Source organism: Alosa alosa, chromosome 21 (assembly GCF_017589495.1).
Source record: "Alosa alosa isolate M-15738 ecotype Scorff River chromosome 21, AALO_Geno_1.1, whole genome shotgun sequence".
Taxonomy (NCBI): domain Eukaryota; kingdom Metazoa; phylum Chordata; class Actinopteri; order Clupeiformes; family Clupeidae; genus Alosa; species Alosa alosa.
In genome coordinates this window covers 13,584,292-13,609,862 of record NC_063209.1, presented here as the reverse complement: position 1 = coordinate 13,609,862, position 25,571 = coordinate 13,584,292, and the positions used below count along the sequence as shown (strand labels likewise).

At 43.9% G+C, this 25,571-nt stretch overlaps 1 protein-coding gene across 3 annotated transcripts; it reads right to left on the bottom strand.

The window, feature by feature from the left end:
- Positions 1 to 79: 79 nt before the first annotated feature.
- LOC125286052 (TBC1 domain family member 9B) lies at positions 80 to 23,845 on the bottom strand. Of its 3 annotated transcripts, none has more exons than XM_048230736.1 (22): positions 23,556 to 23,845; positions 21,720 to 21,830; positions 21,039 to 21,157; positions 20,500 to 20,728; positions 17,909 to 18,167; positions 16,332 to 16,539; positions 15,406 to 15,663; positions 14,936 to 15,124; positions 13,979 to 14,129; positions 12,627 to 12,841; positions 11,445 to 11,562; positions 10,884 to 11,169; positions 10,176 to 10,305; positions 9,862 to 9,960; positions 9,621 to 9,689; positions 8,926 to 9,166; positions 7,508 to 7,573; positions 5,679 to 5,750; positions 4,824 to 4,874; positions 3,749 to 3,805; positions 3,489 to 3,586; positions 80 to 3,340 (listed from the first exon to the last, which is right to left on the bottom strand). In XM_048230736.1, the coding sequence occupies exons 1-22, from the start codon at positions 23,671 to 23,673 to the stop codon at positions 2,678 to 2,680; spliced, it is 3,807 nt and encodes a 1,268-aa protein (XP_048086693.1). In that variant the 5' UTR covers positions 23,674 to 23,845; the 3' UTR covers positions 80 to 2,677. The 3 variants fall into 3 exon arrangements, with proteins under 3 accessions (XP_048086693.1, XP_048086695.1, XP_048086694.1); XM_048230738.1 differs by having other exon boundaries at positions 15,466 to 15,663; XM_048230737.1 differs by lacking the exon at positions 4,824 to 4,874.
- Between the last annotated feature and the right edge of the window lie 1,726 nt (positions 23,846 to 25,571).

Below are 25,571 nucleotides of genomic sequence, written 5' to 3'. Positions count from 1 at the left end.
TAGCACCAAGCTGTGTACAGTCTGCACCCTTGCTACTTCCATAAAGCATGCAGACAAAATAGCACGACAACACGACTCATTTAATGGTACTTTCGTTTATTACACAAGATGATGTGATACAGTACAGTTCAATAATCATCGAAAACCACCTAGTGTAGCATTATGAAATAAATAACTCCATGTAGTCTGTGGAGACGATACTTGGTATTTGAGGCACCAAACACCGACACTGGTGAACATTTTCACATGGAACTGGCAAAGGGGTGTGTGGTAACTACTGTGAGACACCTGTAAGCATGTAAACGTGAAGTAGCCAGTCACAAGCAGTCTGTTTCTGTTAAAGCATTTTCACAGTTAAGATGCACGTGGAAATACAGACACATACCAAGGCGGATTTTTCTAATTCACCATCAGTGTGTTGGGTAAGTAAAGGGAGAGTATGTTAAAGTGAGAAGGAAAATAAAACATACAAATGTAATCTCAATGGGGGAAAACATACACATTACACCTCTTTACCAGGCTTCAGTCTTACAGGCATAAATCCATTGATGAGGATTATGTACGACATCAAAAGTCAGAGATTGAATTATTGAGTTAATTATAACTGCTACAGGCAAACTCACAAAAGACCTGCGGTAACAGGGACACCGGACGCAGTACACTTTTAGTTCTCAGTCTCAACACAGTGGAACATGTCTTATCCATGAAAAGCAGCTAGAGATATAAGCCACTGTATTTGGTGTAGGAACATGAGTAAAATTAAGGTACTTTATTGAATAACAATCTTGCTTACAATGTAATTAATTGTAAGCAAGATTGTTATTCAATAAAGTTATGTTTAAAATCAAGAGAATCGAGGATGCTTTTTAAAATAGGATAAAAGTTACATTGTATTACATAGACTTTTAACAATAAAACACTTTATATAAGAAAATATGATATGCTTCTATATACAGCTTAAGACAAATGAATAGCTTTGCATAAAGATTAGCACATACATTTATGTGTGTTTGAGCAGTGAGTAAAAGTAATCAGTTATCCCAAATAAATTCTGATAGAAACAAAAATGTTACATGGAATTACATGACCTGCTTAGATTTGGTGAAATGTTTTGAACAAATGCACAGACTAGAAACTCTAAAAGCCAGCAATTTATAAGCAAATAATACAGATTGGTCTAACGACTTCCGCCGAACAGATCCTGCCCATCATATGTAATACTAGATAGCTGCACAGTGGACCATTTCCAAATACTGTGTAATCAATGGTATTTCCACTTGATTAGAAATAAACAGTTGTAACTACCAGTAGTAGTGTAAACCAATTTGTGCATTGTGATTATGAGGCCCGTCTGATAGTGTTACGTATTTGAATAACAATAAAGATTTGCCTGGCGTTATTACATTTTTACCAAGCTATGGTCCAATTATAGCAACGGAGTAGAGGTTTACAGGAAAAACTTTCACATAAAGAAGAGAACCTATTAATACTGACCAACTCAACAAATAACCTCTTATTGTTGCTGATGACAGACATTTTGCCAATTAAAGGCAGAGTTAAAATAATACCACGGCATATGCTACTGGCCCAGGAACAACCTTATGGAACTTCCACTTTCTCTATTCTGTACTGGGGTTGTGAGCGTTGCAGGTTGCTAGGCAAAGTCCTCAACAGCGTCAAGGAAGCTTTAAATGTTAACACACACACACACACACAAACAACACACACGCACACACACACACACACACACACACAGAAGATGACACTTTGAAGATGACATGCTGGCATCCAGACACTGCTCAAGAGCTAAACAAAACCCTATTCTGTTGCCCTCTGCAGGGAATGTCTAATGTGAGTCCCTCTCTAAAACAAAGATCTTACAGTCTAGCATCACCAACCAAAGCTTTAGTGTAAGATTAGTTCTGACACAAACCGTACTGAAACACTGCTTCACTGCACAGATCCATCCAGGTAATGGCACATAAATTACAGTGATGAGGGTCTAGATGAACCTGCTGAACTGGGACAGCCCCATCTTACAGACGTGTGTATAGTGTCTCTCAACAAAAAAAAACAGAAGAAAAGACTAAACAAAGCCACAAAAAAAACCCAAATGGTACAAGGCCTCATGTTTAGATGAGGTGACAAGACCCCAAATATCAACAACTGAATCAGAGCTGTTGGGCCCTGAGCCCAACTCATGGATGGTACCCCATGGCTGAAGAACGACAAGCAACTATACAGCCTGTGGAGCCATGATCTAATCGGTGTCTGGTTCCCCGTGGAGGGACAGACCTGGACAGAGCTGACATGTCTGGGCTGATAACGAGAATGGGATGGAATAGAATGGAGGTTCCATAGCAAACCAAGGTCATTGCCTGTGTCTACAAATAAACACTTTTGCCCATCACATTGCATACGTTGACGTAGACACACACCCACGTGTAAAGTACACACAAGTGCGTGGAAAATTGCATGCTATTATCAGACATGCATGTTTGCGTAGCCACATACCTCCCCTTCGCCTGCTGATATGGGCCTGCATTCACACGTACTGTACACATACTATTATACATGTGTGTCTACGCGCACTCTCCCTCACAAATACACACACGTGTGTATGGGTGTATGTGTAAGCGAGAGTGCAACTCGGCCGCGTCTGTTGGTGGGCGTTCTTTCAGGTGGACAGCTGGGCCAGCTCATGGTCACTCGAAGAGCTGATCTGCCTCTCCACAGCCCTCTGGGTCTTGCAGGCAGCCATCTTGCCTTGGATGTCCCGCTTATTCTCAAAGTAGTCCACCAGGGCCGGCTCCGTCAGCATGGAGGCCAGCACTTGCTCGAAGGTGATGGACCAGTCGGCGTCCGGCGCGCTCCCTCGCCTTTTATCCCCCGCCCCGTTTCCGCCGCAGCCTATCAGCACGGTGTCGTCGGCGATGTCCTCGCACTGGAGCTCGCCAGCGCTCACCACCGAGTAGGACGAGACCGAGGTGTCGTCCTTCCCTTCCTCGTCCGAGCCTCCGGCTCCTGACGGACCTCCTCCAGGGGGCCCCACCGTCTCCAACTGGGCCTCCGCCAGAGCCTTGCAGATCAGGGACTGCCCCGAGCTGCCTTCCCCATTGGAGTCCTCCCTCTCTGGGCCGTCGGCTGAAGGCGGAGGCTGGGGCTGGGCTGGGGGTTCTAGAACTTTCTTGCCGGACCCATTGTTGGAGAACTTCTTGCCCACCTCACCGATGCGCAGCAAGAGGCTGGCCACAGTGGCAATGGCGTGGTAGAGCTCCTGCTCCAGGGTGTCCTCGCTGAACATGTTGTAGAGCGTCTTACACAGCTCAATAAACTGCTCCTGTGAAGAGACGGCAAAAACCAGACAAGGCCATCAACACTACACAGAGCATTGACCCAGAACAGGTAGCAGCCTCAATATAGAACTGCATACACCAGTATGAAAGCTCACACAACAGTCAAACAAGGTCAACTACTGTAATGGGTACCTGGTTCATCCTGGGCAGGTCTTTGATCGTCTCTTTTTTGGGTTCCTTCTCTTTGGCCCACATTCTTAGGTAATATTTATAGTCCTTCACTTTCTCCTCTGCAAGAGAAAAACGGTAGAAAGCAGGCTATTTACTCCTGTCTTAAACCCCAATCAATAACTTTGTCAGAGTTATTCATTGCCCACTTAAATGAATATCAAGAGCACACAGATCTCCATCAAATTGTTACAAATATTAACTTGCTCTGCTAAGCAGTGCACCTTTCTTGTCTTCAGAGTCGCCATTTCCAGAGTCTCCTGCCTCCTTCACCTCTTCACCTGCAAACACACAATCAATCATCAGCAAAGGCAGGCCAGCTAGCAGTCAGCTTCCCACCACACACACACTCACCAAAGTAATAGAGACATGTCCGCTAAATTAATACATGTAAATGTTTTTAAAATGACCTTAGTATTGCCATAGTGCAGAATAGGTCTGTATTTCAATGGGACTTTGAGGGTGGGACACTTCCTGAACTAACATTTACACAGTTCTGCATCATGTTTAGACTGAGGCTAAAGGATGTTGCAGGTAGTTTATACACAGCAGTTAAAAGGATCATAGGCCTCAAAATATGCATGGATGCTAGACCAAATATTCTCCAGAACAAATAACTTGGTTGAATACATTATATTTGTAAAATGTGTTTAATGTTTTAATATTGAAATGTTTTAATTATGAAAGTTGACTGAGAGCAATTTACATAACACACAATTTTGATTTGTAGTATACTATGGCAACTACCCTTCACCGCGGTGTGAAATTAGTTTACAACAGGTAAACATATTGCCAGGATTATACTGAGTGGTGTTAGAGGTAACATGTTAGAACACACAGAGGAGGATTACACCAGATTATGAATGTGGAAATTCAACAGGGAAATGAGTTATGGAGAAGAGGGGGAAGAAAAGGTAACCGTCAACAGTGGTGATACAAAGCTTGAGGTTACGATGAGGTCAGGTGAAGTGAGGGAGGATGGACAGATTCAACGGAATTCTAATGAACAGAAAACCATAAAGCCATCCCCAACTGATCCCGGGTGGATAGACATATGTGTTATAAAATGTAAATGTGAACGAGTGAGATGAAATCAAGCTCAATATTCTTTCACCCAAAACACACAACACCATACCAACACCATACCAACACCACTGATGGATGACATACAATAGACTACTAATGTGTGTAAAATGGGTGAGAGCAGATGTGGTGGGTGGCCTGAAGTGGAACTCCCCAGTAAAACTGTGAACCAAGTCGTGAGGCTTTTCACTTGTACTGGGGCACACAGAAACAAACCTTCAGTAACTTCCTGCACCAGGAAATCCAGATGAGACAGGAAGGGAGAATCTGGAGTGGCGAGACAATGAGAAAGAAAGAGACAGAGAGAACGTGAGAGGAAGAGCACAAGTGAAGGAAGAAAAAAGGAAGGAATGAAAGAAGGAAGGAAGGAGAAGAAGATAGTGAGAACAAGAGATAGAGAGCACAAGAGCGAGAGAGAGATCACAGGAAACAGATAAGAAAGAGCAGAAGATGAGGAAAGCAGGTGAAAAGGAAGAGAAAGTAAAGGAAGGAGATATCAATAAGAAAGAAAGAGAGAGAGAGAGAGAGAGAGAGAGAGAGTGTGAGAGTGAGAGTGAGAGAGAGAATAGATGAGAGGAGACAGATGAAACAAGAGTATGAGGAAAATGAGGTTCAACAGAGCTCAACATCCATTCTGTCATGTTACACGTTAGTGGGACTGGCAGTTCCCCATGCAAACATGCGAGGGGAGAGGATACACAGGAAAAAACACACATGCAGAGTTTCAGAGGGACATTCTCTAGGTACCCTTGAAGATGACACAGAACAGATACATGTATTCCTATGAGTAAGGGGAGACAACCTCTTATGGGGACCGTTCACAATGTGGAGACCTACAGTGGTTCAGTTCGTAAGGTTTCTAATTCTGTTTGTTTATTGAGAGAGCTCACTTAGTGCACACTGCACTAAATCTAACGGTTTGAGCCATGGTATGCAAATTTAGGCCCAATGACTGAATGTGTTTACTTATGTACATGAGAGAAACTGATTGGAGGTGTGTGTGTGTGTGTGTGTGTGTGTGTGTGTGTGTGTGTGTGTGTGTGTGTGTGTGTGTAGAGAAAATGTCTATACCCTGGAGTGTGTCATCATCTGTAAAGAACTGTGTTGCCTCCAGTGCTGACTCTGCCTCTTCTGGACACAAAGCTGAGAGAGAGAGAGAGAAAGAAAGAAAGAAAGACAGAAAGAGTCAGAGAAAGAGGAAAAGGATCATCATTGTAAATACACTTAAAAATATTACACATTGCAAACACACACAGAAAAAAAAGAAAATAAATTCACATCAACAAAAACAGCTCCAGCTCTGAGGGCCAGATGTATGTACATTTGCGAACGTAGCATTATCAGCGTCATGGACACACCGCAGATTGCGAACGCTGTCAGACCCAAGTTTCCGTCGTATTTATCAATCGTTCAATCCTTAGTGTAAACTGCACCTTTCTCTGCCTTTCTCCGCCCAGAACGCACTACCTAACGCCCACAACTGAATGGCAGCTTACAAGCGCAGTTGAATGAAGTTAACTGATGACAACATTAAAAGAATCAAACGCTTAGCTTATCATGAAATAATACCATACATGATAAGATGTAAACAAGTAGGGAGATAATGAAGATCAGTAGTTCTACTCAAACTACTTGTGCACATAGGCTATGGAAGATTGGTCAAATCTAGCAAGTAGGAAAGTTTAAGTGAATGACGTGAAAGTGAAAGTAAGACATTCGAAAGGCCAACGAAAATTAAGGTTGCTTTTGGTAGTACAAATACTTTCACCACAAAAACTGGTGCTCTAAATAGCGATTCTGTTGTCTTTGAAAGGTTCTCTTATTGACACATTGAACTGCAATTTGGATTAACACCTGCTTTTACAAGACGAAAGTATTTAGGCGCAGAATAGACGTGCGCTTTCAGGAGCAGTCTTTGTACATACCCCGGAATACATAATTAAGCACTCTTTACTCTTCCCCTCCCATCTTTTTACGCTAAACTCCCACTTTCCCCTGGATCCTCCCATGAATGCATATGCATGACATGACAAACGCAATCTGCCACTTTCAGCACCGGCGACAGGCAGTTTGCGCTTTTACATCATTGCGGCCTGTTTGTACATACCTCGCAATGATTTTACACACATTGCGAAACAAATACGCCTGAAGTGGGCCCAAAAGCGTTAGTACATCTGGCCCTGAGTGTCTAGTGTAAATGCATTTGCAGTGTCCTCTGGACACACACACTGCAGCCCTCGCGGCTTTGTTCTGTCACGCAGTCACAGAAGCGCCTGCTGACTCCAAATAATGGACTTCCTCCACTTGTGCTGACTATCAGGCGAGGAAACCGGCATCTGTTGTGTCAGTTGACTTCTGGCTCCAAAATGTGTGAGTTCACCCAGTATCGACACACAGCTTGGCTTCTGTTAACTTTCACTCAGTCAGACAGTCTTGGTTAAGAACATAGACTATTCTAAAGTGAGTGAAAGCAAAACAAGTTGGATTTAACAGAGTTTTCTCCAAAGCAACAGGGACTCGCAGCATTGAGTTCAGGAATCAACCCTGGGTCAACTGTTTCTAAGGCGGTGCTATTTCTACTGCTGCTCGACCACACCCCAGTTATATTACTAATTGCTACAATCATACTGTTAGGTCTAGTCTTGGGTCTCATACTTTCTTATCCTCTTCTTCTAGATCTACTACTTTAACAACTTACTTTACTGCTTCTCCTTCTGCTCAGAAATACAGAAACAAGTCTACCACAAACATCCTTGCTGCCATTCAATAATGATTGCATTCCATTTACCATTAGGACGAACACACACACACACACACACACACACACACACACACACACACACACACACACACACACACACACACACAATGTCAGTACAAACAGATAAGTGTTTGCTTACCTGGAGGCAGATGGAGTTTGTAGAGGAGCTTGAGTTTCTCGGTCATGTCTCCATGATACATTCCACCTGAGACCAATGAGACCAATGAGAGAGAGAGAGAGAGAGAGAGAGAGAGAAAAAAAGAAAGAAAGAGAAAGAGAGAGAGAGAAAGAAGAAAAAGACAGACTCTTGATCAGTCTTCCATAGGATGTACAGAAAGTCTTGACCTCTCAAATGACTAGGCCTCTCAAAGAAGTGCAGGACAACCTTTTTAGGAGTACATACAGTAGGTGGGTCATTCCGTGTCAAATCAGACAAAATCCAGGAATTGTCCTTGATTGTTTCCACTCTCTAAAAAGCCTCATCTTATGTTTGGACATTCATATCTTAAAAAGTATTATTCCTAGCCTGACCAAACTTTGTAGAATGGAAGACAAACATGTTCTCAGTACGATTCAATCATTAAAAGTTTGTACCACAGTCTCATTGGTTTTATAGAAGTCCCTAGTTTCAGAAAAAAACATGCAAAACAAGTCTTAAAACTCCTTTGTTGTGACACAACAGCCATCAATCAGTATTTTCTCTAGAAATATAATCTTTTGTTAATGTTGTCCCAACATGTGAAGTCTCCAAAACAAAAGGCCGTGACAATAATAAGGATAAAACAAGGCATGTTAGTATTTTTGTGTCCTTTTCATGCAACTGAAATGGTATGTGGGGTAGCTAGTAGGACCATACAAATCTATGTGGAAATAGTTAAGTATGTGGACATTTAGTGTGTAAAGTACCAATATTGTCCCAAGTCCTATTCACAGAATAAATGCATGTAGTTACAGGTGTTTTGGGAACACCAAAATAAACATTTACAATAAAAAATAGATTTTGGCGTCCCCTCAGGTTAAACACAACATAGCATTTGATGACATGATATGTGACCCATTGATGATATAGACAAGGTTTGAACACAATCTGAGACGGTGCAGCAACAACCTTATCTGATTTGACACGGAATGATCCAGGTATGTTTGTTACTGCAGCATGACTCAGCACCAACAATGACACCAGCGGAGGTTACCACAGTCGGCGAGCACTCCCATTATCCATCTGACAGCTTTATTTACCAGTACTCCAGGCAGCATGAGGTCACGCAATACATTCACCAACCCCATGCTCCCTGAAAATGGAACTGCCATCAGTAGCAGGGAGAGAACCTCAATGCAACAGTGCATTCTAGATATGAACCAAACTCAACTCAATCTTATATCTTTAGCTATATTTTTAAGTCCATCCCCAGTGTTTGTTTCAAACACTCAGTTACTTATTAGAATCGCTGATCTGGATGACATGGAAAATGTGTTAGTTCAGACCCTACATTACATCTCCAATATGGCTAGGACGCTAATATTCCCCCAAGACTGATTCACCCCTAACCCGCTTACTGAGGCCCGTGACGAACTCCTTGAAGTTGATGAGGCCGTCCTTGTTCTGGTCGAGCAGGCGGAAGAGGCGCGAGGCCAGCGTGGGCGTGTGGATGCCGCAGCCCCAGGGACCCAGTGCGGAGAAGAGCTGGCAGAACTGACCCAGGTCAATGCGGTACTGCTCCAGGTAGGGCAGGCTCGGGTCGTGGCGCTCTGCCGCTGTGCTGCTCGCACCCCAGTAGCAGCTCATGATGTGCTTGGCCTAAATACACACAAGGATGTACACACACATGTACACACACACACACACACACACACACACACACACACACACACACACACAAAACAAATAAATCATGGGATGACATGCAGACATAGGAACATTGACCTAAACAGAACCACATTTTAGACACACTTCAAGCAATTTTAGAGCAAGTCATTTTTGTTGCACATTGTTGTGTGAAATATGACCGGCAGTATGCTTTCATCAAAAGTAGGTCACAGGGTAGTTCTATAAAATTCAACAAATATTTAATGAGCTTTTTTAATGAGCCTCAACTCTCTAAGATGCCTGGACATGATCTTATTGTTCTGGACACCTGAGGACATACAGCTTGGACAACTGCTCTGAGTACAGCTACCAGGGAGCTAAAACACGCCAGCTTGGACAACTGCTCTGAGTGCAGCTACCAGGGAGCTCAAACACGCCAGCTCACCTTGAACAGGACATACAGCTCCTCCAACTCCTCAATGGTGAAGGCTGAATCAGTCATGATGGCCCTCACCTGCAAGTATGAACACACACACACACACGCACACACACGCACGCACACGCACGCACACGCACGCACGCACACACACACGCACGCACACACACACACCAATCAGTTCCAGCTTGGCCAAGCAAAAACATCATTAATTAGTGATGTGTCGTGCATGCTCAGTTCAGACACTCACCACACTCCTCTTGGCCGTGTCCTCCAGGGACTGGATGACCTTTAGCCTCTGCTTGAACCTCATCTGCTCAATGACGTCTGCACGGAGGCTGCCAAACTTCTGCTCGAGGCCAAAGAGAAGAGGATGGTGTGTGTGTGTGTGTGTGTGTGTGTGTGTGTAGGCGTATGACAGTTTGTATTTGTGCATGACAGAGAAAGAGAAATGATGAACACAGATGATTAATGAGGACCTTGTAAATGAGTAGTGATGGCAAACCGTACTAATGCCAAGTGTGTTAGATGTAAAGTAAACAGATCAAAGGAACAGAGTCTCACCTCATAGGAGGCCTTGATGAGCTCAAAGACGTCAATCTCTGGCGGTGGCTCGTCCCCACTGGTCAGCAGGGCGTGGAGGTGGGGAATGGGCGGAGACACGGTCTGCTTGTTCACAACATTATCCAAATACCTAATTGGAAAACAGGAAGTGGTTATTATTACTTTTCCAACACAATGGCTGGGCCTCTCATTATTATTCCCCAGCTAACGATACCTACATCAACATCCATCTATTGTGAAAAATGGCCATCGAACCATACCAAAATGGCTTTGGTAAGAGTTGTCATGTGATATCAGAAATGCTTCTACACATTACTGAAATAAAAAAAAAAAAAAAAAACAGGCCATTCACTGTTCCTAACTCTTCAATGGTAATTAACTCAACTACAGTGGAAACCAATGAAAACATGTTGGCTCTTTTAAATGAAGAGTTTGATTCCAAAACGCCATATCCTCCATTAAACTGAATTTTCATAAATAATTTTTTTACATTTTGTTTTCCAGGTAGTTTCAGTGCAACTGTAATTGGGTTACGGTTATCTGATTTATCTTTCATCAATCAAAACTGCAAAAGTAATGATATTACCTGAAATACACAATTAAAAAACATGAACTTATATGTCAAGGAGTTTCAAATAGCACAAATGACTAGCATGAATCACACGGTGCAAGCATTTCCCCCCCATTCTCTCTCCTTCTCTCTATCACCTTCCCAGGATGGTCATGGCCTCGCCCTCGTCGTTGCAGGCCATCAGCAGCTCCATGTTGGCGTGCAGCACGGCCAGGGAGACCTGGAAGACGAGCTTGATGCCCTCGTAGAAGAAGCAGTCGACGAGCAGCACGGCGCTGTGGAAGGGCATGACGCTGAGGAAGAGCGTGAGGAACCAGGAGAGCGAGATGGTGGAGATGACGCCCAGCTCCTGCATGTGCTCGTAGAGCAGTGGCAGACACTCGCGCGTCAGCTCCTCAAACACACCCTGGTCCACCAGGGCCCCTGAGGGACGGGGGGAGGGAGGGAGGGAGGGAGGGAGGAGAGAGAGAGAGACAGACAGACACACAGACAGACAGACACACAGACAGACACACACAGGATTTAGGTGTAGCTGTTCATAGTTTTAGTAACTTATATATATATACTGGTATGTGGTATTCCCAGAAGTCCAGGCGTTCAGTATCACCCCAGAAAATTCAACAGAAAAAATACAGATGCCAGATGCTTCTCTTCTACAAATTCATGTGACACACACAGACACACAGACACAAACACACCTACGACCCTGGTGTTGTAGTAGTCCGGCAGCATTCTTTCACACAGAGCCACCAGCAGCCAAAAGGCTTCCTCTTCAGTGCAATACAGCAACAACACAGACGTCACTATGTTCATCGCCTGGGAGAGAGAGAGAGAGAGAGAGAGAGAGAGAGAGAGAGAGAGAGAGAGAGAGAGAGAGAGAGAGAGAGAGAGAGAGAGAGATAATTAACATCAACACAATGCATCAACATTTTCAGAAGCAAATCCATCTGATGATGTAAAGCTGTAACTAGATACTACAAAGCAGTCCTTGTGCCCATAAGACACCCAGATGAAAACACATGCATATTTCATGAGCGATAAGATGGAAGTTACTCTCTGGAGTCTAATTTTAAAAGCTGTTTCTATGGTCTGGAAAGTACCCTTGACCTACTACTGCTTAAAAGAGGGTCGAAATAGACTGTGGTCAGCCTAGATGGTGAGTATGACTATGTATTTGCGTGTGTGTGTTGGTGGGTATGTACAGTACATGCTGTGAATCCCTTAGTAGGTAAATGACATACATTTTCTGTAGTACTGGTAGCTGAGGGTTGGGAATGTGGGAGTGTTTGTATACACACCCAGAAGCATGTCATGTTATGTTTGCTTTCAACGGTTCAAGTGTTTGACTGTTGTTTGTTGTTGCTGAATATGTGTGTGTGTGTGTGTGTGTGTGTGTGTGTGTGTGTGTGTGTGTGTGTGTGTGTGTGTGTGTGTGTGTGTGGTGTGTGGCAGGGGGTGGGGTGCGGTGGTGTGTATGCGTGTCTGTAAACCTCACAGGAAAGGTAAACTATATGGTTTTAGTAGGTAGTTTCCCTCTGGACAATGCACATATTGAGGTCACTAGGCTGTGGCGGTAGCATCTGCGTGTCCAAGTGTGCATGCTCATTTAGTACTAGTCTATAGTCTATAAGGTTTTAGTCAGTAATTTCCCTCTATATTCATACACTTGGACAAAGCAAATATTAGTACTGAGGTCACTATGTAGAGACCGTAGCATCTGCATGTTTAAGTGTGCATGCTCACTTAGTAGAGACTGTAGCACCTGCATGTTTAAGTGTGCATGCTCACTTAGTAGTAGCCTATGCTAGTGTTTTTATCTGTGTGTGTGTGTGTGTGTGTGTGTGTGTGTGTATGCCATAGATAAGTTTGCGAGTGGCCACCTGGCAGTAGCCGATGTTGGGGTTGCGGTAGGCGTAGGCGGTCAGCACGCGGCGGAGAGCAGCGATGCCCATCTCGTTCTGGAAGGCGTGGTGCTCGGGCATGGAGCGGTGCAAGTCCCGCTCGATCTCCTCGGTGGCCAGCGTGCAGCGGCCCATGGCCTGCTCCACCAGCTCAGCGTAGTAGCCCGGGTGGGTGGCCATCTCATTCTGGGCACCTGAGAGAGGAAGATGGAGGGAGAGGGTCAGGGAAAGAGAGAAAGAAAGACAGACAGAAACAAAGAAAGAAGGAAGGAAAGGGGAAAACAAAGAAAATAAGGAATTGTAAAACACAATGGCAAGATTTTCTGACATCATGGCCAACTTGCTTTACAATATGTCTTCCAGCACAGGCTGATACCCAAGTAGTTTGAATTATTGTTATGTGCCCTGGAACACTCCCTTAACGCCAAAACCTCTTAGTAATGATGTTGTTGTTGCTATGAACAGGGCAAGTATCAGGTGATCATGTGAAACGATGAGTCATAACAAGGTCACAAGTTCATGTTGGAACAACGGTCACAGCTGCCATGGCAACTAGCCAAGTAAGGGCAAGTTCCATTTAGTATCTCTCCACAGAGTCAGATGATTAGTGGGAAACGTGTTTGAAAAACTCAAACACATAGAAAAATAATGTGTGTTAATAGAGATGGTTCCTCAGCTGTTCAAGACTATCTTTGGTGTTAATGTGAGGGTTAAGATCAATTCTACGCCTTTGAAATGTTTTCAAACTAAATGAATTAAAATGTGCATGTTTTAAGAGTGCATCCCAATCAGACACTTCTCTTGAAAGATACATTTTCTGCAACGTCATCATCACTACTTGGTATTGACACACAACCCAACCCCTGCCTCTGCCTTCTCAATGATGATTGACAGCTACCCCTCACTCTAAAAATCAGCGCAGACTGCTCCTGGCATTGTTTAAGCTCACTACACTTCTCACTGGTTCCACCCTTATTTGCCCCTAAACCAATACTGGCTAACCGCCAATCAGTAGAGCGCACAACTGCACTCTTCAACAAGGCCAACACCTGGGTTCCCACTCTAAATTCCTCTAAGTTCTACACTTCACCCACATCTTTCCGGTAAATATACACGCAAATAAGATGTTCATCTCACTCAGTCACACACACACACACTCACAGTCATTTGACATTCGAGCACACACACAAAGCAGATCATCTATCAAAAAAACCCCCCATTCAAACTGCCTCACCTTACGGTCTTGTAGACTCAGCTGCAACTGACCTTAACTGAACCAACCCCCCCACCACCCACCCACACGCCCCCCTGGTTGAAGGTAGGGCTCCTACCAGAGAAGAGTAGCCACAGCTCCCCCCTCAAACTCTCCGGGATGCCATTGAGCACCAGCTCCCGGGTCTTAGAGGTGCGATACATGCACACCCCTCGGCCAAACTCAAAGAAGTGGATGTTCCAGGCCTCCTCCTTCATCTTCTCTTTTGTCTGGGATGGAGAGAGATGGAGAAAAGGTTTTTTTGTAAGACAACACGGAACGACCGGGCAAGTGGATGTGTTAAAGAGAGATAGAGATAGACAAAAAGACAGATGAAAAGATGTGTGTAGACTGAAGAGGAAATTACATTACATTGCATTACTTGCTGACGTGTTTTAACCAAAGCGACTTCCAACAAGGGAAATGAAGAGGTGGCAGGAGAAGATGGAAATACAGACAGAGATACAGAAAGAAAGAAAGAAAGAAAGAAAGAAAGAAAGAAAGTAGGAAAGAAACTTTTTCCTTTCATGCTATGCATACTACTGTCCACAAGGGGGCACAAAGGCAAAAAGAGCAACATGAGAGCATTCTTTTTTATTAGGTCAGCGTTCACTTTGGAGTTCCAAAGTCATCAAGTGACAATGAATGCATCAAGTACATATCAAGGTCTAAACAAATGTTGTGAAATTGAAGGCACATTAGCATGCTGACTTGAATGTTTGTGTGGTCAGCATTACATCCAGAATCTATACGGATCAATGGATTTGATTCACACCTTCATCACATAAAAGCCAACTAGGACAGGTATTTCATTCTGGGATGTTCTGATGAAGGAAATTTGAGCATCAGAGAAAGCACCAGGAAATAATGCATTCTACTGATGTTGGGTTGCATGAACCTTCCTCAAGCTGACGGTGACAAGTGCAAAAAAGGAAACACGGCGTCCCTGACCCTGACACAGCCATGGACAGTCCATGTCACACGGCCTGACCCCTGAGAAGCTAGATGGTGGACAGAGCAGCAGTATGGAACTCACAGCCTTGGGGCCCATGATCTCCTCAGGCACGTCCGTCTGGTAGATGCGGAGGAGGCCCTGCTTGGCAGTGGGCAGGTCGGGGCAGTAGTAACGCTGCTGCGGCTGCGGCTGGTGCTGTTGTAGGGGCTCCCCTGCCCCCAAGGAGAGCGGGCTGGACGGAAAGGTGGGGGTGGTGGGGCTGGGCGTCCCCTACGGGTCGAGCGGTCAGGGGGAGAGAAGACACTCGGTTTGAATCAGACGCTTAGCGGCTCAGTTGTAAACGCACGTATGTGAATTATGTGATAAGACACAGCCAAGCAAGCAATGTAGCAGTAATTAGGTTGGAGGGGGGAAAACTGGGTAAATAGGTAAACAAAAACAACCACAACAACAACCACAACAAACCACTACCAGAGGGACTGGAGGGGTCTTCAGGTGGGGGAGGGATGGGTCACACCACAACAGGGTACACAGGCAGTGATAGTCAGTACCTGCTGATTGACAGCTAATTCGGCCAATTGTCGGCTCCAGCGACTGAATGACTGACTCACTGATTGGCCGCTTAGCGGGAGCTGATCGCCTTCGCTCCACAGCCGTTCAGGCGTGCGCTGCAAGAAGTCAGAGATGCGCTGCACCAGGAAGTCGCGGTCTTTCAGGTTGGCGAACAGGAAGGTCATCTTGTTCTTGGTGCTGATGGACAAGGGGCTGGGCAGGACGCTGCTGCTGTCCGCCTTCTCCACGATGGACACCTGGGACAGAGCAGGACACGGCGTGCGGGAATTACGGTTCGTGTTTACACTGGGATTACACTGCTAATGTAGTTACACTTAAGTGTGTTACTGAAACACAACAAGCTTATCAAGACTTCAACCACATATTAACCCATTTACTCCTAAAATGCCTGCCAAAAACGCCTATAGAATCCTATGACATTCTAGACTAAATAACCTTATTTCCTGAAAAAATACTAAGAATTGTCAACGTCTACCAAAACCTTAATATCTAAGCCTCTGTACACCTAGAAACATGAAATAAAAAGCATGCTGCGCTACGCAGCAACCAGCGGGAGATTCAATGTTGCGCTATGCAGCAACCGGCGGGAGATTCAATGTTGCGTCATGCAGCATCCAGCACGAATGGGCAAAGTATTTAACAATCAAGCCTATTTGACTGCAAGTACATTATAATAATGCTTAAGTAGTTGTATATAATTTATTCCTAAACTAATCATTAATTTGTGCACATTATCCACAGAATTTGCTCTGCTCTGTGTGGTAAGGTATAGTGTTAGTGTCTACACATACACACGTGTCTACAGGAGTGAGTGTGTATATGCTGTGTGTGTGTGTGTGTGTGTGTGTGTGTGTGTGTGTGAGTGTGTGTGTGTGTGTGTGTGTGTGCAGTAGGCTTCCCTCACCTCCCTCAGAGGGATAATGAGTTGGCACATGTCTTCCTCACGGCTGGCAAAGCAGATGTAGTTGTTGGACACAAACATCTGGCCCACCACATGCATCTTGGCGAAGGGCGTCCAGAGAGTGCAGTCGGTGTGCCCGTCTAGGCGCTCGTCGTGGGTCAGGCGGAACAGGGCCCGATAGCGCTCGTTCTTCGCCCTGGCGTCCAGGTCCCTAGAACGGGTCATCAACGTCATAACATGCACCAGTATTCTGTGTTTCTGTAGGTGGATTTCTCTGTGACAGCTTCTCATTCAAGACTACAAAAAGGCCAAAACAGAGGGTTTCATTGAGGATTTCAAAACAGACGAGGGAGCACTTCACCACAAAAGAAACAAACAGGAAAAGAACAGAAAATACTAAAAGGTATATTTGTTTTTTGTTTTTGTTGAATTTGGCAGTCAAGTGTTCAGTGTTGCTGCTAAAAAGAACTGTGGTGTTTGTACACAGTCCAGGTTCTGTAATACAAACAAGCAGTAGTGTCTCAGACTTGGAACCATAACATAAACAATCAACACAGAGCTTCAGGAGCACAGAAGGGAGGGTGTAATTTGATAGGCCGTTGAGCTCAAATATCAACAACTTTTTGCAAAACCAAAACCAAATTGCAAACTGTTCCTTTAAGGAAACAGCTTAATTATTAAGGGAACAGCTTAATTATTAAAGGGAACAGCTTAATTATTACCATGGATAATTTGGCCTTATCAAAGTAATTGACATGAGTGTGATTCCCTACACCGTTATGTGCTTCTGGATGAATACAGAATACAGGCTTTACCAGGCTTCAGCACCCCAGCCTAGAAGATACAGTATATCCTGTGTGGAGCATCTAGCTGTACAATTAAAATAGATTTCAAGCACTTATTGTTTTTTTGCTTAGTGTTTTGTTTGGGAGGGGTCAGAGTTCAACTGGAATATGGAAGTGGATGACAGGATGGGTCAGCTGGCTGGCTCGACCACTTTCTGCACTCCCATGCAGAAGTGAGCAAACAGCGGAACACACTGAGGACACTTCTCCCGACCCACACTGCTGTTTGAAAAACCGATAAGGAAGTGCAACCATGTGACAGAACACACCCTACGACACAAACACACAGTGCCATGCCACAGCCGGGTCATGCATGGGCAGCCATATTCCAAAAGCATTGATTTCTACGAAGGGGAATGGAGGGATGTGGACATTTGTGTGACTAAGCAAGTTGGTAAAGAGCACATGTATACAGGGAATGGCTAGGATGTCTTTTCATTCAGGGCCACTAAAGCCTCATAAATAGTATTGGCAGTACTCTCAAGATAATCAAATTCATTAAAGGAGGTCCATTTAGAGTAGAGCTCTCACACACAGCTTACACACACACACACACACAGGCAAACAAATCAAAAACACAGACACACATACAAACACACACCCTCAGTCTCTCTCCCGCTCTGTCTTTTCGACATTTTAATTATGCTAGCAGCGATAACAGCCAGCCCTTGGGACGGACCAGTCAGCCTGCGATCCTCCTTCCCTCCTCCCTCCCCCTGACATCCATAGTTGTACCTCTTGAGCGCGGAGACGTTCTTGAGAGTCTTGCAGGGCTTGGGCAGCGAGCGGTCAGCGGCGAAGCCCTCGTTGTCCAGCAGCTGGCGCATGGCGATGTTGGCCAGCTGCTCCATGAGCTTGAAGGTGTCGTTGATGTTGAGGAACATGGAGAAAAAGTGCTGCGTGTCGCGCGTGCTCACGCGCACGCTCTCCGGGAATACCAGTGTGGCGTTCTTCTCCAGCTGAGTCACGTCCGTCCACTGCACTATCAGGGTCACTGCAGGGGGAGAAAGAGAGTGTGAGTATCTGAGTATCTCAATTGCAGCCTTTCACGGGTCACAGAGATTGATTGGCTCATTGTAAAATTGCAAGAGTGTGAGTGAGTCTGTGAATGAGGGTGTGTGAGGAGAAGAGGAAAGGACAGCTCATAGAAAGAGTGTGTGTGTGTGTGTGTGTGGCACTGCAAGACATACAGAGTAATTGCACAAATCTACAGGATGTAGAAGATGTTAAGATAAAATATGAGGCTAAGGGCCCATCTACACGATGCTGGTTTTTTGAAACCGGTGAATTTATCTTATCGGTTAGGCCTTGCGTCTACACGACCCCGGCATTTTAGGAGGCTGTAACCGATCGCTTTTGGAAACCGGGTTCCGAAGTAGGATTTTTTCAAAACCGCCTGTTAACTTTTGCCGTGTAGACGGCAAAGCCTGCAATTTTATGATGACATACAGTAGCCCCACCCCTCAGCTCAGCCAATGCACTCAACCTGACACGCTGCTTGTCAGAACAAACCAAAATCACTTGTTTGTCATGTTAAAATGTTTTTTCTTTCCCCGGTCATGATTTATGTACACAAGCTATCAGCCTTTTGTGGCTAAGTAAGAAGCACACCGTTAGCTTCACTTAGTTAAACATTAGCTTACTACAACCTATGACTAATGCATGTTAATGTTTTCTCCAGTGGAACATGCTCTATACCAGACCTAATGCAAAACGTAAAACCAGTTCAAATTCCACATAGCTGTCACATACCTCGAAAATTAACTTTATTATTTTAACAGTTGAATTGAAAACCATTGTCTGTAGTCTCCTTATTTCATGCGACTGCTTTAATAAACTGCTTTAACAACAGCGCCATCGACTGGTCTGGCAGATGCACTACAGCACTTTTAGCCGCTTTCACCTCTGTGTGCACACAAGTTTTTTCTTTACCGGTATCGTTAAAGGCACACTATGCAAGATTTACACCTTTATGAAGCCAATTTGATGGTAAACAAACTTGTAATAGGTGAATCGTTCACCTAGCATACAGTAGCTATAGAGCATAGAAGTAGCAAGTCCCTACCGAGAAAACCAGCCATGCAACTTCCAAGAGCAGCGCCCCGCCAAAACTCGTGAGAATCGTAAAACATTACCTTGTCAGTAGATATAGCTCTTTGGAGATAGTTTTTGCCTTTTGTTAATCATTCACCTCCACAACAAAAGCATTTGCATTGTGTACTGGGGGCATAAGTCGCGAGAAGTTTGCTATTTACAACAGCAGAGTAACATATAAACACATCGGGACTCTAGAGGGAGCTCTAAACTCACCAAAAATACCTAAGGTGTGAAAGTGGTGAGAAAAAAATACACCTGTTGGTTTCGTGTAGACGTGGCATTAGAGACGAGAGAGAGAGAGGAGCAAAGAATAAGTGCACAGTGAGGGGGCCATATGCATTGCTCAAAGGTAGAGAGGGGGAGGCTGTGATAGTCATACCAGCAAGAGGGACAAAGAGACAGTGTTTAGGTTAAAGAGGAAACACTCAAGCAACGTAGCAGCAAACAAAGCCGGTCTGACCCGAGTCCATTAAGCTAAATTAGATTTCCCTGAGGAATTTGAGGGAGAAGTAACGCGTACCGCATTTAGGTGAGGTGTTCATCTCCTACTTACTCAGACTCCCATTTTGTCAGTCTCTCTCATTCACTCTTGTAAAAGCCTCATTCTTATTCATTCTCTGACTCACTGCCACGGCAGCACGCTGATTCACGCTCATCACAACTCGTGCAAAAAAAAAATGCGTTTCCCATAATGAACTGCATCACATTCTCGGCATCATGCTCGTGAATTAGGCAGGTAACTGCTGGAGGATTGAACTGGTCATAAATGACTGCTGCCTATTGGTCTCTCCACTAATGTCTCCTGCTCCCCCCACCTCACCCCACCCTCCCCTTAACCTGGTTTACAGCGAGAGGCTTTGTCTTCCTCACAGCCAGCTTCATTTTGTTTTGCAAGATGCAGCAATTTAAAATTCAGCTTCTTTCACTTCTCCTCAGGATGTGTCTCTCCCTCTCTCTCCCCTTCTCTCTCTCCCTCCCTCTCTCCTCTTTAGAATACTGGTAATTTCTTATACAGTATTTTGCAGAAAGCCTTCTTAAGGCCTTTGTACGTTTTAAGGATGACTAACAATAGGGAATTTTTGACATTCCATTCACAAATTCTCTCTCTCTCTGAGAGACACACACACACACACACACACACACACACACACACACACACACACACACACACACACACACACACACACACACACACACACACACACACACACTCTCTCTCTCTCTCTCACCCTCTTTTCCTAGCAGGAAGGAGTAGAAGCAGATGTGGTTGACGCTGAGGTAGAGCCAGCCCTGCCGCGGCACACGGCCCTTCCAGTAGCTGCAGGAGTAGTAGTTGACCAGCTTCTCCTCCTCAGGCATGCCAAACAGCTTCCGCATCTTCAGCTCCGCCTCGCGGAACTTTCCCGAGTCCTCGTCCTCCTGCGCAAGCCGGCTCTTATTCTCCTCCGCCATGATGCCCTGGAGGAGGGAAAGAAGAAGGAAGACAGAGAAGAGAGAGGGAGAGAGAGAGAGAGAGAGAGAGAGAGAGAGAGAGAGGAGAGGGTAGAGAAAACGTGAACTGCTTGTTGAGTGTATTGTGAACTTGTTTTGACATTTCTAAATTAGGTCCCCTGGGACCCTTACAGAGTATTAGATAAATAAGTAGAAACAGCAGGCTAACAGCAACTCAAGGCAGGACATAAAACCCTGTCAGAAAAGCAGAGGCAGAAACGATGAGATATAACACTGACGTACAACATCACATGCCACTGGCATTGTCTGGGCTCACCTGGATCTTCCCTTTGACAAAGGTGGTGATGTCATCTTCATTGTCGAAGATTGACAGCGTTTGGAGCAGGTTGGCCTCGAGCCACTCCCAGTGCTCTGTGATCTCTTTTCTGGAGGAGCCTGCAAAACACAGAGGCAGACACCTCTCAGAGTGACTCACTCAAACACCTGATGACATCAGGGGGATCACAGATCAGTGCTTTACTATGACATACTCCATCAATTCGGTTGTTAAGTCTGACGTCACGGGCCCAACAGCTTTTTCATCAAAAAAACGTTTCGCAAATTGTAAACCTTGTCACCATCACCTCCGATTTAGTGAGAGTAAAACAACATCGCTTAACTTTAATAGAGTTATTACTGTAGCTGCGCAGCCAGATGATACAACCAAGTCCATGTTTCCGCAAAAAATAGAATTTTATTAGGTTGAGGCAACGAGTAGTAGGATGACAATTTTCTTAAAGGCTACTTAGTAGTTTATTTATGCTGTCTATAGAGAAAAACGAGCGGCTCTGAAAGCCGTTGGACCCGGAAAGAGATTTATTAGCCCATTATTGAATCATCACTAAATAACCGAATACAATAAACAAACACACAAAAGAAAAAAAACATTGCCGAGTGATGTGTGATGTGTGTGACGGTGGATGTGAGAGTGTGTGTGTCTCATGCTTTGTTGACTCACCACAGGCAATGCTCCAGAAGATTTGAGAATCCCCAGTCTGATGCAAGATCCTGTAGGGAGCCACACGAGCGCTTGAGTCCAATACAACATCCAGCGTCCCCACTAGCAACCCTGATACACAGAGGGGGGGGTAATATAGAGGGAAGAAAAAACTCTTACTACAGAAATTTCTTTCTGAAAAATCTATAATTCATATTTACATCTATAAATCATGAGTCACGTACATTTAACAGTTCATCATAATCAGTTATGATGAATTATTAAGAAACAAGTAGACAAGAGAACTGCTTCAGGGCCATCTTCTTACAGTGCATCATTTCATCACACACAGGAGTCTACAGATCAAATGAGCCTGGCTTTCAACTTTTCAACAAAACCATTTCATTCACTGATTTATAGTGTTATTTCAGGACTGTGTTTGAAACAAACATTTAATTCAACACATTCTTTGCCCCTCTTATGACACACAACAGTACTTGGCCTAGATTAAAGACCCACCACTAACAGCTGGCTCAGGTGGGCCTTGTTGAATAGCCAAATCCCTGAGTTGGACACTACAGACAATAATGTTACCATTAAGCTATTAGGCCAGACCACAGTTTTTTTTCTTTGCTAAATTGAAATAGACTCTACTTGTAACTTAGGCGTACTTCCTCTGTGACTAGCAACAGAACTGATTGTCCTTTTTTTGTGTTTTGCACAAATCCCAAGCCCCCTAAATTCTCTTCCCTCTTTGACCCTGACATTCTTAGTGACTATTGGAGCCACTGCAAGTTTTTAAGAAACATCTCAAATTAGCATTATTCCCATGCCAGTTGCACTTTTTAGTGGACTCACATGACTAGTTAATGTGCAGCTCAAGCGTGTAAAATCAAGAGCTAACACAGGTATGCCATGTTAACAAAAAAACAGCAAGACAGCCTTTCACTATACTACAGTACCTCAGTCTCAACATTGTTCAAATAACTGTATTAATAGTGAACAGCAATCATCAACACGGCCACAACTGACATTTCAGAATACCACAGGGCATATTCTTGGTTAATTGAAAAAAGGTGCCTGTTGCTATAATTCACTTCATTAAGACAGCCTCGATTTTAAAGTCACCAAAGCCACCAATAATATAATAGGCTATATAAAGATAAGTCTGTGAGTTTGTGTTTCTTTTTTAAATAGGAGCCATAACACACTGAATTTGTAGGCTTAAATATAGGTTAGTATAAAATAGGGACTTAACCAAAGTGTGAGGCTTTTCATTGTTTACTTTTCCTTTCTGAAATAGTTGGCCTATGAATAACAACTCTGGGCGCCACGGTTATATGTGCACTACAGAAGAACGTTAGCTCGGACGAGCAGCATGAATAACTCAGGAGCTAAGCTAACTGGCAAACATATTTGATGTTCTGGGGTAAACAACAAGACGTCTGATCTGAATCCTAGCTAAAAACAATCTCTATTGTTCAAGTCCCATGACACACATCAAATGCCTATAATTAATGACAATGGAAGAGCTTACTCTAGGCATTTATTTAGATACGAGTGCGTTTTAGATTGACGAACAGTAAGTGATTGCAGACAGAAAGATGCAAATAATGACAATGTAAACACAAAGTCAGGTAGTAGGTAGGCTGTCTGGCTAGCCAGTCAGCTGTTAGCAGGGATACTTTATATTAGCCTGTCCGACCACGTCAACACAGGCTACCAGAAGCTAGCTACGTTACCAATCTTAGCCATCTAACCACAGGATCACACGAATCGCATTGAAATGTTATGTCTTTCACGTTTTTAGGTGGTAGCATTTGTGTCATGCGCCATTATATCCACGAACAAACATACCAGTGATGCCTCCTCCTTTACCATGTCCCTTTCTTCGCTGTAGAATGAAGAAGGGGTTCGCCCTTTCGCTAACCCATAGAGCATTGGCAAGCAACACCTCTTCGGGTGTTATCCACATACTGGTGACCAGTTTAGTATGACTTTGAACCAAAAAAGTTGTTTAACGGTTTTCTTGCCAAGTATATACTTGAGAAGCTCGGTTTGACAGACTTGCTGTCTGTCGCGCAGAGTTGGAGCCCATGGGCCGTCAGCTTGGTCTTGTTACTGCATCAGTCCCTTCCTACCGTAGACAGTAGCTTCCTACCAGCGTGCAGATCCGCCCCTACGCACTGTACGCCCTGACGTAGCTGATTTACGGGAAAAAAATGTAAAATCACACAGAACGACTATGTCTAATTTCTTTTGTAATAAATAATGTAGGCCTACGGCATGCCTTGACAATATATCTGAGGTTCTGTATAATTGCTTGACTCACTATATTTTTATTTTTTATATTCCATAACCTGCCCATAAACCTTGTTTTTCTTCAATTCTTCAACGTCCTGCCCTAATATTGGCTGTGATGATTTTTCTTAAATAATATATAGGCCTAGGCCTATTTTTGCCATTTTATTCCAAAAGTCTAACTGTCATTTCCATCACACAACAACATTTGTGTTTTCAAGCAAAAATACCTTAACATCTGTTCCAAATGCATTTTATTAAATAGTAGCCTACACATAGCCTATATACAAGGATACAAGGATACAAGGAAGTTTATTGTCACATGCATATAGTTACTGGATGTAAGAAATGCAGTGAAATTATGTCTGGTGTCAGCCTATTTGTGCTTTTATGGGGGGTAAAAGTGCAGTAGAAGAGGGGTTTAGTAGATTAAGTGGCAAGGGCTGCATAAGAAAGGTGGGGAGGATGGGATTGGGGGCACCAACAAGGAGCACCCAAGAGCAACAGGGGCAAGGAAAAACTCCCTTACTGAGGAAGAAACCTTGGGCAGATCCACGGCTCAAGGGGCTAACAATAAAAACACAAAAAAGTCCGCACACTAGAGCTCCATTCATTTTTTTTTTTTTTATTCACCACATGTGACGTTTCGGGACACCACTGTCACATGTGGTGAATAAAAAGAAAAAAATTAATGGAGCTCTATAGTGTGCGGACTTTTTGTCATTTTATCGTCGCTTTTTGAGTCCAGCACCTACTTTTCAACATTCAGATGTGCGCACCCTCTTCTATATTTCAAGGGGCTAACCCAACTGCCAGGGTCTGAATACTTATGTAAATGGAATATTTCAGACTTTTTTTTTTTTATAAATTTAAAAAACACTACAAACACCTGATTTTTTTGTGAAGTGTTGGAGTATTGTGTGTAGATTGATGAGAAAAAAAAAAACTAATTTAATCCATTTCAAGATGAGTCTGAAATATAACAAAATGTGGAAAACTTGAAAGGGTCAGAATACTTTCCGGAGCCGTTTGGAATGACGCCCAATAAACATAGGCCTACTCTCATTTCATCTTTACCTGGAACTTTCTTCCTTGTATTACCCCCTAGTATGGAATATGGAAGTAACCATCCATGTAACCCCCTGTGGAGTGGCTGTTACTTATTCCAGGGTAATGGTTACTATACAGACCTACAACAATGATCCCAGGATTCTGTTTAGTTGGCTACAGGCGGAAATGACAGTGAACCCAAGGGACAAAGCTTCATCTTATGAAAAATATAAGAAAATGTGAATAAATATGGCAATATACAATATATATGATTGAAATTGAAACTTTTTACACTGGGGTCATAGAGAGCATACTGACGCAGTGTATCACTGTGTGGTATGCCAACAGCACTGAAAAAGACCACAACGCCTTGCAGAGAGTGTGTGCTCAGCCGAGCGCATCTCTAGGACTTATCTTCCCTCCCAGCATGATATATACATCAGCCGTTGCTAGAACAGAGCCACTAAAATCATAAAGGACTCCCAGTAACTGTCTGTTCAGTTTGTTGAAGTCAGGCAGTCT

What these genes read in the sequence shown, in the direction of transcription:
- LOC125286052 (XM_048230736.1), bottom strand. Translation starts at nt 23,673, where the DNA reads ATGTGGATAACACCCGAAGAGGTGTTGCTTGCCAATGCTCTATGGGTT. An exon ending in TCATTATCCCTCTGAGGGAG is followed by an intron (nt 15,664 to 16,331) that starts GTGAGGGAAGCC and finishes GCTCTGTCCCAG; the next exon opens with GTGTCCATCGTGGAGAAGGC. An exon ending in AGATGATGACACACTCCAGG is followed by an intron (nt 4,875 to 5,678) that starts GTATAGACATTT and finishes TCGCCACTCCAG; the next exon opens with ATTCTCCCTTCCTGTCTCAT.